This window comes from Typopeltis vanoorti, chromosome 9 (assembly GCF_054136105.1).
Source record: "Typopeltis vanoorti isolate ZY-2024b chromosome 9, IOZ_Tvanoo_1.0, whole genome shotgun sequence".
Lineage (NCBI taxonomy): Eukaryota > Metazoa > Arthropoda > Arachnida > Uropygi > Thelyphonidae > Typopeltis > Typopeltis vanoorti.
In genome coordinates this window covers 53,182,903-53,197,517 of record NC_143557.1, presented here as the reverse complement: position 1 = coordinate 53,197,517, position 14,615 = coordinate 53,182,903, and the positions used below count along the sequence as shown (strand labels likewise).

The window sequence follows — 14,615 nt, the reverse complement described above, 5'->3', positions numbered from 1 at the left end:
AAGTTCCTGACATCATAGATGGGATTTGAACCAAGGTCTTTCCAACCAAATGGCTTGTCTATATCACCTGAGCTATTGGAGGCTTCTGTAAACTCATTAAACATCATCATTATCATCATCATCATCAAATTCCTGCCATGTACCCTCAAGGGGATGTACAGGATATGATAGTACTACATGAAAAATTTACATCATTACTAACTTCCGATCTACAATTTTCCTCCAAATCAGTCTGTTACTTGTCAAGACTCCAACATTATCAGATCTTATATTTCTATCGTCTAAGGCACTTTGTACCGTATCAATCCACCTATATCTTGGTTTTCCTCTGGGTCGTTTTGCTGCCAACCTGGAAGAGAACACTTGTTTTGCTAATCTTTCTTCTTCCATTCTATTTAAGTGACCATACCACCTGAGATTAGCTCTGCTAACGCATTCCTGGATACTGACAACATTAAGTTCTTTCCTAATATCCTTGTTTTTAATATGATATTGCCATTGATGCCATCTGTTCACACCTCTAATCTTTCTCAGGACTCTCATATCTTCGGTCGCTAGTCTTTGGTAAAGTATTTTACTTCTGACCCAGCTCTCAGATCCATAAATTAAAAAACTGGTTTGACTAATTTCTCTCTTATTCCATATATGAATTTATTCATTTGACTTCCTACCATACCAGCTTTGTTGATTTCCATATCTAATTTACCATATTCATTCTGTTGTCTATTTCCATATTTAATTTACCATCTTCACTAAAAATCATGCCTAAGTAGCTGAAATGTTTTACTTGTTCCACAGGTTCTCCATTCACAATGCAGTTGATATTTTTAGTGATTCTGACTATTTTCATTGTCTTTGTCTTTTTATTGCTGACCTTCATACCATATATATTATAACAGTTATTCAATTTAGTCAGGGAATCTTGCAGACTTGTAGTGGATTTATTTAAAAGTATAACATTGTCCGCATAAAGCGAAGAGCTGACATTAACATATCAATTTTGATATAATGTTTAATACCACTTTCCTTCATAATGTGATCCATATAGATAATGAATAACAGAGGGGATAATGTACATCCTTGTCTGACACCAGATTTAACATGAAACCATCTTCCTGTACTTCCTTCAGTTCTAACTGCTGACTTACAACTCAAATAAAGACTAAGTATTGCTTGATATAATGCCCCATTGACACCATACAACTGTAGCATATTGAATAGCTTCTCTCTTGGTACCTTGTCATATGCCTTTTCGAAATCGACAAAACTTGAATACAGATCTTTGTTATATTCCCATGATTTCTCCACTATTTGTCGTGAAGTGAAGATCTGATCCTGACAGCCTCTATTTGACCTGAATCTAGCTTGTTCTTCACCAAGCTTTTCTTCTACAGTTCTTCTCAACCGTTTCACAAGTATAGGAAAAATATAGGAAAAAATCTTGCCAGGAACACTCAGTAGGGGTATACCTCTTTAATTCTCACATTCAGTTTTATGTTTCTTTTTATATATGGGTACTATGAGAGCTCTACTCCAATCATCAGGAATTTGTCCCTCTGTCCAGGCTTTCTGAACTGTACAGTGCAGCCACTGTAAGACTTTTATACCACCATACTTTAGCATTTCTGGTCGAGTATCATCTACTCCTGCTGCCTTTGCACATTTCAAGCTTTTGATGGCTTTTTCTACTTCAAGTATGGATATGTATTCTTGATTTATGCCTGTTGAGTGTTTTTTACCACTGTGCTATCACTGCTTGTTTCATTTAGCAGTTTTTCAAAGTAATTACTTCAAGGATATCTTTTTCCCCTGTTTTCATGTCACCTTTATCATCTCTAACTCCTTTTACAGCACTCTTTCCTCCATTTCTAAGCTTCTTCAACAGCCTCCAGAATATCTTAGCACCTTCTTGATATTTATTTTCTATGTTCTTGCCAAAGTCCTCCCATGACTTTTGTTTAGCTAGTTTTACACAGTGTTTAGTTTTCTTACATTTATCTCTGTATTCTCTAAGAGCACAAGCTGACTTATTTGCCAGGAACTTTTGATATGCTTTCTTCTTTTCCTTCACTGCCTCTTTAACTTCTAGTGTTCTGATTTTTCTATCCTTGCAGACAACCTCACCACATGCCTCTCTGACTGAATCAATCAGTGTTTTCTTCAAGGCTTGCCACTGTATCTCCAAGGTTTGGTTGCTGTTCTCAAACTCTTTAATTTTTTGTTCAATAATCTTTGTATATTTTAGTCTACAGTTCACATCTGAGAGCTGCTCAACTTTTATTCGCTCTAAAACTTTCTTACATGTTATTCTTTTCAATATGAAATTCAATTTTATCCTGCTCAAGACTAAATAGTGATCTTCCAATTTCAAATCCTCGGTGCACTCTGGTGTCCTGCACCAGGGACAAAACATCACCATCAAAAATAACATAGTCAATGAGACTTTTCTTATTCCTTGCCTCTTCTCTCCATGTGAATTTGTGCACATTTTTATGTTGGAACATGGTGTTAGTAATAACTAGTCCATGTCCTGAGCAGAAATCCAACATGTATTTGCCATTATTATTAGCTTTGCTCTTTTCTCCAAATTTTTCCAAAATATTTTTGTATGTCTGACAATCATTTCCAAATCTGCGCGGTTAGCCTAATGGTTATGCGCTTCGCAACCATATGCCTGGGGAGGGAGTGTCCTAGGTTCGATTCCCGTCGGTGACGTGAGGAGCTGAAGGATCTTCCTCAGCCATAGTCAAGTTAGCCAGTCTTGGGCGTGGACAGCAGGGTTTTTCCCCCAGTTTATTCTGGGGTTTTTCATCCCGCAAAGCAGACAAACTGGCCTTGAGAACTCAACACTACAGGCCATAGGATACACCGGGGCATAAGTCTGACCACCTTATCCTGTAAACGGAGTGAAGTCCGATGATCAATGGACCCTCGACACCGCAAGGTAAAAGAGGGTATAAGGAAGAAGAAGAAGAACACAATCATTTCCTTCTCTGTTGTTTAGATTCCCAACAAGGACCAACTTTTCCTTTTTTATTGTGTCAGTTGCTTTCTCTAAAGCATTAAAAAATTCCACTTCTACTTAGTAGAACCTTCTGTGGGACTATAGGCACGAATAAGTCTCATTGTCCAGTTCCCTATTATCATATTTGCCCACATCACTCTACTTGAGACTGCCTGCCATTCAAGAAGATTAGCCTCATATTTAGTGTTGAATACTATGTTGAATATACTACTCCTTCTTTTCCTTGATTGTTATTGCCTGAATATAACATTTTGTATTTATTGCTCAGAAAGGTCTCACCAGTTTTTGTCATTTTTGTTTCAGTCATCCCTATTATGTCGATCTGGTACTACTCTAATTCCTCAGCTAGCACCGTTTCTTTGCCATTCGGGCTTCTTATGTTGATAGTACTGATCTTTAATTCTGGCGATGTTGAGTTGGAATGTGTTTTCAGATTTGTTCCAGTAGCTGACTTTTCGCTGTTCGCCCTGGTTCCCTGGGTGCACCACGAGAAGGTTAGGATTAGACATTAGGTCAGAAGCCCTGATCGGTTCTCCGCATTCCTTTAAAGACTATGTGGAGGTCTCCTCTCATTTGTATAGCTTTAATCCTTAAGCCCTTATTAAACAAGAGATTGTTAAGAAAAGGATGATGTGGAAGGAATATCGTGTGCATAAGGATGATATCAAGTATGAAAATTATAAGGTACAGGCCCGATGATTTAAGCTGGTGTATGGAAAGCTAACTGTGAACACGAAAAGAAACTGGCTCTGTAAGCCAAAGTTAATCCAAAAAAAAAATTGTCATTATGTTGCAAGTAAAAGACAGGATGAATGTGAAAGAATTACTACTGAATATGGATGGTATGCAGGTCACAGAATCAGAAATCATTTTTTGAATAATGAGGGCCCAGTTTGCTAAACAATATCAACCAGTGTATTGGGGATTGGGGGGCACTAGAGCTATTGCATAAGCTGAATAAGAATTTGGCAATAGGGAACAATGGGTATTAGCATGGATGCTAAAATTATGTTCAGGTGAACTGGCTGTATAATTTGAGTCTCAGCACAGATAGATTCCAAAGGAGTGCATGAATATATCTTGTGCTGAAATTCCTTTGCATGTGAGTGAGGGCAGAGACTGATGTGTGTAACTATCAACCTCTATCAGCACCTTCGGAGTGGTGGTGGTGTACATTTTGGAAATGTTTTTAAGAGATTGAAAACAAAAATGGATTGAGAGCGAATCATACTTGCAATAAACAGCATGGGTTAATTAAGAGAAGGTGATATTTGAGTTAATCAAGGGAAATGGACATAAAATAATTCTTTTGGACTTTACTAAGGCTTTTTACAGGATAGAGTATAAAAGGTTTTTACATGAGTAGGCAGATATGATTGGATTATAAACTATTACATTAAAACGCTGGCAGATCTCAAAAAATGGTGTATAGAGATGTGTGTCTGCAAAATTTAAGCCAACCAGGGTTCATTCATTGATCCATTGTTATTCACTCTTTACATTAACGACATTGGGAAGGGTTTCACAGGATAGGATAGCTACTACTGTTTGCTGATGATGCAAAGATAGGCAGGATAATCAGGAATGAGACTGACATGCAGTACTTGCAGAATGATTTAAATAGGCTGGAATTGTGGGCATGGGAAAATGGATATCAGTAAATGCAAAGTCATTTGATCAAGCTAGGGAGGTTTCTTGGAGTGTTAGTAGATAGGAAGTTGAAGTTCAGGGTCGATGTAGAACAACCGGCTTCTGTCCACTGTTTTGACTACTGTTTGGATTCTGGTATATAATGGTGAAACCATTTCTCATCCATAGTAATAAATCAGTGCACAAAATCAGTTTTATTCTTGTTAAAATCCTCTAAACACTGTTCAGAGATTTTTATGCAACTGCGTTTTGATCTGCTGTGAGCAAGCGCAACACCCATCATGCACAAAGCTTTTTCATATGCAAAATATATTCTACACGTTCTTTTGAAATGCCTATAGTCTCAGCAATTTCATGCACTTTGACTTACCGGTCATCTAATACCGTATCGTGCACTTAATCAATGATTTCTGGTGTTGTTACACTTTTTGGACATCCTTCACGTGGATCATCTTCAAGGCTGGTATGGCCATGTTTAAATTCAGCAGCCCATTTCTTATTTGATTGTTGAAAATGAAGGAGAACCCATAAACTTTTATGAACTTCGAATGAATTTCTTTTGGCATTAAACTTTCTTTTACAAAGAATTTTATAATCGCATAATACTCAATTTTATCGATTTCAAAGGATACAGACAACACTTTTGCTTTAGGCAGCTGTATAAAACAAACTACTCGATAGGATGACTTGCAATTTCACATGGATGCTTATCACAGATGTACCAACTCAGAAAAAAAAAAAAATCTCGCTGATAGTGTTGCCATCTATGGTCATAGTCGAGAACTTTTCAGACCACCCTCGTACGTCTACTAATTGAAGAAGTGCAGAAACATCGATTGCTACAGTGGGATTTGAACCTGCAGTCTGTTGATTTGAGAGCAGGTGTACTATCACACTCAGCCAAACAAAAGGTTCGCATTTTAGATGAAATGTATTTTCATCTAAAATGTGAAATGAGAAATTTCTGATATTTAGAGATATAAAATTGTCAATTTTATGCATTAAGGCGGGGGGGGGGGGGTGGAACACTTGGCATAAATCTACACTGATCTGCAATGCTAATGGCAAGTATAATGTCAGCAGTGGTATACATGTTGTGATTTTCCTGAGATAGACCAGCTGCAGTTGACATCAATTGTGAAAACTTACATTTTTTCTCAAAAATGTAAGTTTTTTGAGAAAAACTGAGTACAAAAAACACTCATTTGAGAAAAGAGTGTTGGTTTTTGATGGATTTTCAGTTTTCTCCTATGACTGTAAGGAGTGATGGGAGAAAACCTAGAAAACAGGTGACCAGGTTTCTGTGAATAAATGAAAATTTTTTTCTCTATATTAATTTAAATATATTTTTATATATTTAAATATATAAATATTTATATATATTTCATTAAAAATAACAGTATATTGTTAGTATTACTTTCATATCTTTTCTTCCTTTTAGCCTGATGTGTATCCTGGGCGATGCTGGGCTTTTAAAGGTAGTCAGGGTTACCTTGTAATTGAACTTTCAGCAAGAATTCGACCTACTGGCTTTTCGCTAGAACATATACCAAAGAATTTGTCACCATCAGGAACTATTGATAGTGCTCCTAAAGAATTTTCAGTTTGGGTATTTATATTATAGGTTTCCTGTTAGTGTGCACATATATATATATATATATGTATTCATGAGCTTTGACTAGGTTATTATGATACATTTTAAAAATAGCGATTTAATGACTTTAAACTGTGATAAAATATTAAGTTTTAATGAGAACGATACAACTAGTTTCAGCTTTTTACAGCCTTCATCAGGTATTCACACTAAAGGTAGAAAATAATAATAAAAATTGAAGTTTCTAAAAAAAAAAAAAAAAAAAAAACTGAGAATCACAGGTAAAAAAGCAATACATAATTGACGTATAAAAATCGTATTACTCTGGTCTTAGCCAATATTTTTCTAGAAGACTTTGAAGAGAGAGCTATTTCAAATGCAACATTAAAACCTAAACTGTGGTTGCGATACATAGACGGCATCTTCCTTATCTGGGAATATGATCTAGAGGAGCTACAAACCTTCCTTGATCATTTAAATAATCAACACCAGAACATCAAATTCACGTCAGAACTAGAGACACTTTTTTGGACTTAAAGGTTGCTAGAATACCTGATTGTCTTAAATTTTCGATTTTTCGAAAAACTACTCACACAGTTAGATACTCGCATGCCTCTTCTCATCATTTCCCTCCACAGAAACTTGGTATTGTTTCCACTTTGGCCCATCGAGCAAGATCTCTTATTTCAGTAGATGAAGACCTTCAAACAGAACTCAACCATCTGAAAAGCATATTCTTAAACAACGGCTATTCTTCTCGAAGCATCACTAAACATTTACACCCACGTATCCAACCTTGACAAGAAGATAACTTCAATCCTATTACTCACATCCAATTGCCATTCATAAGCTCTTTGTCTCCTAAACTGGCAAAAATAATGAAGAAATTCAACATTAAACCCTACTTCACCACCCTACCAAAGCATCGTTCTTTTCTGAGTTCCCCCAAACCAAACACAACCAGCTTCAGTTTCCAGGAGTTTATAAAGTCCTCTGCAACTGCGGTAAACCTTATTATGGACAGACTGATAAGTCTATTTTACTACGTCTTGAGGAACATCACCGTGACATTTTTTACAAAAAAACCCGTGCAAGCACACTCTCCAGTCATGTTCTTTTCTCCGCTAACTCTAATCTAGAAGAGCTTCAACACCAGATAGACTGGAATCTTATGACTAATATCCATAAATGCAGTGACGAACTTGAGAGATGTATCATAGAATCAAAAGAAATAGTTCTGGATCATCACACATAAATAACAATTTAAGCTATAGTTTTCCTGATGCCCACAGCACAGTGATTGAGTTCTGGCACTCTTGAATCAGTTGCCACTCACTTACAACTCACGCTAGTCCTGCCACGCGGACACCAGTTCAAATATGACTGTTGCTATTCCTAATTTGATAATTTGAGAAGTCAATGTTTTTTATCTTGTTATTTTTTCAGTTTTTTGTTATTATTTACACACCTGAAGAAGTCTGCGTTCCGACGAAACTAGTCGTGTTATATTAAAGTTTTCTTAACTTTCTCGGTGTTCTTAGTCAATATAATTATTAATTTTTAAAATTTCTACAAGCCGAGTCAATACTAGTCACAATATATATATATATATATATATATATATATATATATATATATATATATATATATATATAATATTATTTTATTTCTTTTAACTTTTGAGCATCCAGAAATAACTATCATTTGCATGATGTTAAACAGTTTAATAGAATTGCTTGTTCTAAGAAACATCAACCCATTCATGTTGAACATGTATCATATTAGTCTGGCACTTATCTGAACACAATGCTGGAACATATTTATTTAGATGTTTTTCATAATTTCAGCATACCTGAACTATATGATAATAAATGCTTCTCTTTGGAGTACAGTTATCTCCTGCCCTATTTGGTCTCGATCCTGTAAGAATCCTAAAATTATCCAACTGAATAAGAACCACTTGCTTACACTCTTCCTCCTGCATGTTAAGGGCTTTCATTTCACAGATCTTGAAATGATTTAAAAGAAAATGCAAATGTAATAGTTCTTGAGCAGCTTCAAATCTATTATAAATGTCATAAACATAGATCTGCTTACCATCTAGCAAAGGTTTACCAAAAACAGTCCTTTTTTTTTTTCATTCTCGTAAGGAATATCTCACCTCATGCACTCTCGCTTTTGATAATCAGTTCTCCATCACCTTCCCCCACCCCATTCTGACAAAACATGCAGACAGTCTTGAATATACAGTCCTCAAAGGATCTGTGCACCATCAAAACTATCTTCATTCTTCTGAAGTGCTGTTCAAGGCAGAAAAGTAGAACCCCTTCACACTCACTGAATGAATTGTTCCAATCAGTTGTGCATGTAAGAGTTTCTTTATTTTTCAAACACCTGAACCAGCACCTTTTCTGTGTGAGGAACTGAGTAGGAGATCTCCAAATGCAAAAGATATGGAAAGCCTTTGACTGCCTACTGCTGGTAACTCCTAGCAGTTAAACAGTAATAACTACACGTACAAATTGCAATTATAAAAGCCCTTTCAAATATCACTGCTTCTCAAGAAATCCCAAGTTTTACTTGAAACTCCCACAGACTTGTATTTCAGCTTGCCTTCTGAAGCCTCTCCACTGCTACCGTCTGCCAACTTCAAGAAAACGTATTGTCTTGTTATCTTAATACATTCAGTTTCAACCTTTTCATATATATCCACATCTTCTTCATACCTACCCATGCTACTTAACTTCCAGTTGGATCTCACCTACAAAACAAAGCATATCGGACCAAACACAGTGAAGGTTGTAGCACAACATCTTGCTTTATCAGTTCTAAAAACAAAGTGCTTATCATATACTCCTCTGCCTGGATGCTGCCTCAAGTACACATCTAATCCCAAATTCTCCTCAAGACAACTACAGTTTTCCTCTTGGCTATGCTTCATGGATGATATTTTTGCCATTACGCCTGAATGTGAAGAATCTCTATGTTCCTAACCAAGATTGCCTGCACTCGCTCATCACCTTCACAATGAAGAAAATAAGAGGATGGAAAATTAGCCCTCTTAGACATCCTCGCATCTTGGAATTTACACAGCCTTTTTTGATGTTAAACCAAAAATTTTATTATTCTTTATTTATTTTATTATTATTGATCTGACAGATACAAACAAATTGTTTAATATAAATATTCTTACACATATGCAGTGTATAGCTTGGAGGTCATGAATAGCTGCACATGCATATATTACGAGTCATATTCCACACTGTTTTTGTGGTCAGTTTTGGTTTAACATGTGTTATGTAAAAGTGTGTGATATTTCATAGTAAATTGTATCCGAGAGATACTGCGACCTCCGATGTCAGTATAGTATTGGTTTAGTTTTATTTTTTTATTTACCATTAAAAATGACTGCAAAATATATATCGATTGGGTAATCCATCAGATGTTGAGATTCAGCGATTTTGTTATTTGAGTCCGATGATGAGAGTTGAATGCGAAAGTGAAAGTGATATTTGGTAGTAAATTGTATCTGAGAGATACCGCAAACTCCGGTGTCAGTATAGTATTGGTTTAGTTGTTTTTTTCTTTGTTTCTTAGTTCAGTAATTTCTAGATTGTAACTGAAAATAAATAAACCATCATGTATTATATTTGCAGTTTTTTTTTTTTTTTTTTTTTTATCACATTTTAGCACATACTGGTAATGAATGTATCTCTCAGATACACGACCTACGCTGCAATTTTTTCGACTGTGACCTCCGCAGGGTTAATTATGGAGGTATAAAAATTTTGCAGTGGCTACACTGCATAATTTAAAAGACTTGGTCACAATATTGAATCCCAGAAGGAGTACAGTTCTTGCAGAGAATAATACTAAATCATTAATGCTGAATAAAACTGAATTTGAGAAGAATATTATAGATGCATTTTAGAATGAGCATTCTAAGAAAGATTTAGGCAGTGATGTGCTTGAGTTACTCACTTGAGCTATAGTGTTACATTTCAAGAATTTTGTGAGACAGTTGTTAAATTGACAATGGCTATAAACCATAGAGTAGAATGCACTTCATTCCACATTAGCTAGCAGCACTGATCTGCCAAAGAGGGTAGCTAATATTAATTCTTCGCTAGACCTTACTTCAGTTATGGGCATTATTGAAGAATTCTCATATTGAAGAATTCAAATGAACAGTGTGTAGGAAGATAAACAGGCAGAGTGCTGTTAACACCATTAGTGTATACTATACATCATTTTAAAGTAAGATGAGATTAATCTGTCTGTTAACACAGAAGATATTTAAGCTCATTTCTTTAGATGGTGTTGTTTTCATAAATAAATCTGTTATTCTTCAAGGAACCCAGCCAATTTAAATCATTGCTGTGATCAGTTTGGTATGAAAATTAGCAAGAAAAAAAAAACATAATAATAAAAAAATAAAAACATCCATTGAACCTAGAACAAATAAAACATTTGAGCTATTTTATTATAGTTTTAGAAAAAGATAACTTAAGAAGTAAATAATAGAATAAGGCAGGTAGCCTTGAATAAATTTTTGTGGATCAAAGGGAAATGTGCTTTGCATTATGGGATACTAAGGCAATTGATGTGGCATCAACAACCTCTCTATGCAAGTAGCTTTGTCATGAGGATACTTCACATTCAAACTTTGTTTGCTTACACTTTGGTAAAGGATTGAACAAGAATAATTTCTTGTTAAGTATAATTTAATATGTGAATAAAAAGAGAAATTAGCCAAAGCATGTATCAGCATGTAAGACACTGTTCAAACCAGTTTTTACATAATGGATCAAAAATTTGCTTTCAAAATAGTTGATGAGGATCTGGAGACATATATGAGAATAGTATTTAAGAATCAGAAGTCTAATGTGGTATGGTTTTTTAAAAGGAATGGGGAAATTATAGAAAAATTAAACAGAAATAACCAGAGCTGTGGAGTCGGTACCTAAAACCTTAGACTCAGATTCCAACTCCTTTACTTATATATCAGTATAGTATAGGAAATAATAAATACTGTAATTATTTATTTCCTATATCGATTGAAAGCACTGAACATAAAAGACATTTCATCACTGCCTGTATGAATCATCAGGCTTCTTTTTAAAACTTTAACCTGTTAAAATTTGCTATTGTAATGTGTGTGTGGGTGTCCTTTAATCCCAATGTCTGAGTTATCATTTCATTGTTTTCATCAACAAATCTAACATTAATAGCAAAATAATTGACTCTCTGATGTGTGCATGCATCCATTTTAAGAAAGACAAAACATCCCTTCAGACTTTTTTGAAGTTCTTCTTTCTTTATTTGGCCTCGTAAATTATCAATCTCCTTATACCTTCTCTTTCCAGAGAAACTCCAAGTTTTCTAGCCATTTCTCAATTTAACGTAAAAAAGAGTGGTTGTGAAAAAAAAGATAGAGATACATCATTCTTCACTTCCATTTCAATGATTTGGTTTTTAAACTTTTCTAGCATCATTGTTACAGTAACTTTGTCACATGTAAAGAATCTTGGTGTTTGGCCTCTGGAATATTTCTGATCTTTCTTTAGCCCTTAAGTACAGGGAATGTTTTTATTGCTCTCTCTCTCTCTCATTCACAGGTTCTAACACTTTAGGATGAAAATGCTGCAAGTGTCTTTAAATTTGATGATTTTGTAAGTGCATTTTTATCAGAACCACCAAAACTAATTTTTGCATCACATGCTTTTTCACAATCATCATCTTCTATAATACATTAACACACACAACATTTCCCATCTGTTGTTATTGTAAAGTGTTCATAAACAACGGACTTTATTGATACTTTTTTGCCATTGCAAATTTTTTCATGGGGTACTGCTTTCACTAATATAATATATAAATTTCATAAAATGTTTTATTCTGAAATTTGCAAAGAACTTGAAATTAAAATATATACTGAAAAGATAACCTGAAAAAAATAGCTTAATCAAATTATTATCTGTGAAATAGAAAATTTTAACATATTTATATTACAATTTAAATTCATTAGGAGTTGGAGTCGGTATGTTTTTACAAACTCTGACTCTGACTGCACAACTCTGGAAATAGCAAAGAATAGATTCAGAGGAAGACCAAGGTATAGATGCATGGCTAATGCAATTTTGAGTGTCTTTACAAGGCAAGAAAGAAGAATTTCTCAAATTGGAGAAAATTTGAGCAATTTCCTGCTCACTTTGGAAGAAAATCATTGAAAATTATTTGTAAGGCTTTGTTTGTTTTACATATCAGATTGATAGTATACTTGCTCTCCAACTTGTTAGGATCAAATTCCACCTTGAGCTGTTTGTAAACCTTTAGTAGCAGATGGATTTGTCACATGGTGTAAGGCCACCACCACCCTTACTTTAGGGTCTAAAATGCCTACAAAAATTTCCATGTTTGGTCTCTTGAGCAGGGTTAATGGATTATCTAATTATTCTTTGCCTACTCATAGTGCTACTGCATTATAATATAGTTTTAAGACTTTTCTTGGGTGGGATTCATGTTACAAAAAAAAAAAAAAAAAAAAAAATCATTTTAAACTGTATGTCTCTTGAGAATATACACAAGAAAATGATATCAGAAATTAATTCCTAATTTATAAATTCCATAATATAGCATTCATATATCAATTAATTGAAGTAAATTTTCTGACTGCATGATGAATCCACATGCACAAGTCACATTTCAGGTTTGTGTCTTATAGCAATGTACCTCATTATTTAGTCATGTACTACTATTCATGTCCTGTACTGCTTATATATTAATTTTATATTCATTCACATCCTTGAAAGTGCTTTGATGACTATTTTGTATTTCTAATTGGACTCACTTCTGCCTCCCATTTTTTCCATTTGCTTAGATCATTATTATAAAATTATAGTAATGATGATTTCTGTAATGAACCATAGATTTTAAACCATAGATTAAGACAGTAAATCAACCCATACCACTTATTAGCCAATTAGTATTAGGTTCATACTTTAACCCAAATCAGATCACACTAATGATGAGCTAGCACTTGGAACTTGCTGCTAGCTCGTCATCAATATGAGTAGTTAAAGAAATAGCTGGCTTAGAGTATAAGCCAAAGAAAGTTGCTGATGAATGGCTGGTACCCACATTACTTGCTATTTGTAATCAGGTTAAAGCTTGTAGATTAGCCCATAACTCCAGAGACCACTACATAATGTTCTATTGCTTCACATCTCATGATGGTCTTGTTCCCCTGTTCTTTCTTGAGGCATTTCATTTTTAAAATCCAGCATAGCTGGATTTTATAATTGAGATGGATTTAAAATCCAAATTCATCTATTCAGTTAGTCCCTATAACAAACTCTTCAGGTTCTTATAGGAACTAACTATAGTACAGTTGATGACTTATTGAGATTGCTAATGAAGAAAGATAATTAAGAGATTCCCAATGTTTCATTCACTTTAAGTGAATAATTGTTTAAGTGTTGAGTGGAAAATATCCAACAAAGCATAGAAAAACCTGTCTTACAAATGTTATCTTTTCTTTAGGAAGTCTGCATATTGTTGTATTTGTTGGTATTCAAATCAAAGAAAAAATTTAACGAAGGAAGGAATAGAAAAAAAGCATTTAAAAGTTTGGGTTAATGATTCAATAATTTACATAAAATTGCTATCACAAGTAATTGAAGAGTTTCAAAATTCTTGTTCTCACTCACAATGGTTTGCGAATTTATAAAACGTTAGTGGAGATCAAGAATCACACATGTTAAAAGTACTGCTGGAGACAAATATGATTGTTATGCTTCATCAGGTCTCCAAAGTGGTTCAATCACAATGGCTAGTAAAAATATCTAATGTGAATATGTTTTTAGATATTACTTATTCCAGCATTTATAGTAATATTTTTCTGTATCTAGGGTCTGAGTGAAGAGAATGATTTAGAAGGACAGCATTTGGGTAGCTACAAATATGATGCAAATGGAGGCCCATTACAGTATTTTCACATTGAGGTAATTGGCATCTATTATTAACAAAGATTAATATTCAGAAACTATTAATGTGTTGCACAAAATTGTTCATTTATATATGTGCAGTTTGCTAATCCACAGATTAATTGTGGCATTTCCACAACAACGATTATTGACACAATGTCTGTCATACCTCTCCTTAAACTTATTCATCAACAGATCACTCACAACCATCTCTGTCAATCTTTCACTCATTTACCATTCTTCAAACAAAAAATCTATTCTTTATTCTCTTGCTGACCACACTGTTACACAACTTCGGTGACCTAACGTTATCTGTTGGTCACATATTTCACTTCTAAAGAAATCTTTTTGCATATTGAAA

The 14,615-nt window shown here is 34.4% G+C and overlaps 1 protein-coding gene across 1 annotated transcript in view; it reads left to right on the top strand.

Moving 5' to 3' along the window:
• The window catches only part of LOC150103050 (uncharacterized), a 320,792-nt gene that overhangs the window by 289,959 nt on the left and 16,218 nt on the right, over window positions 1-14,615 (top strand). Inside the window, exons 17-18 of the mRNA XM_090397384.1 lie at window positions 6,117-6,284; window positions 14,180-14,272. Of these exons, the coding sequence (XP_090253510.1) occupies window positions 6,117-6,284; window positions 14,180-14,272 (261 nt within the window). The remainder of the gene's footprint in view (window positions 1-6,116; window positions 6,285-14,179; window positions 14,273-14,615) is intronic.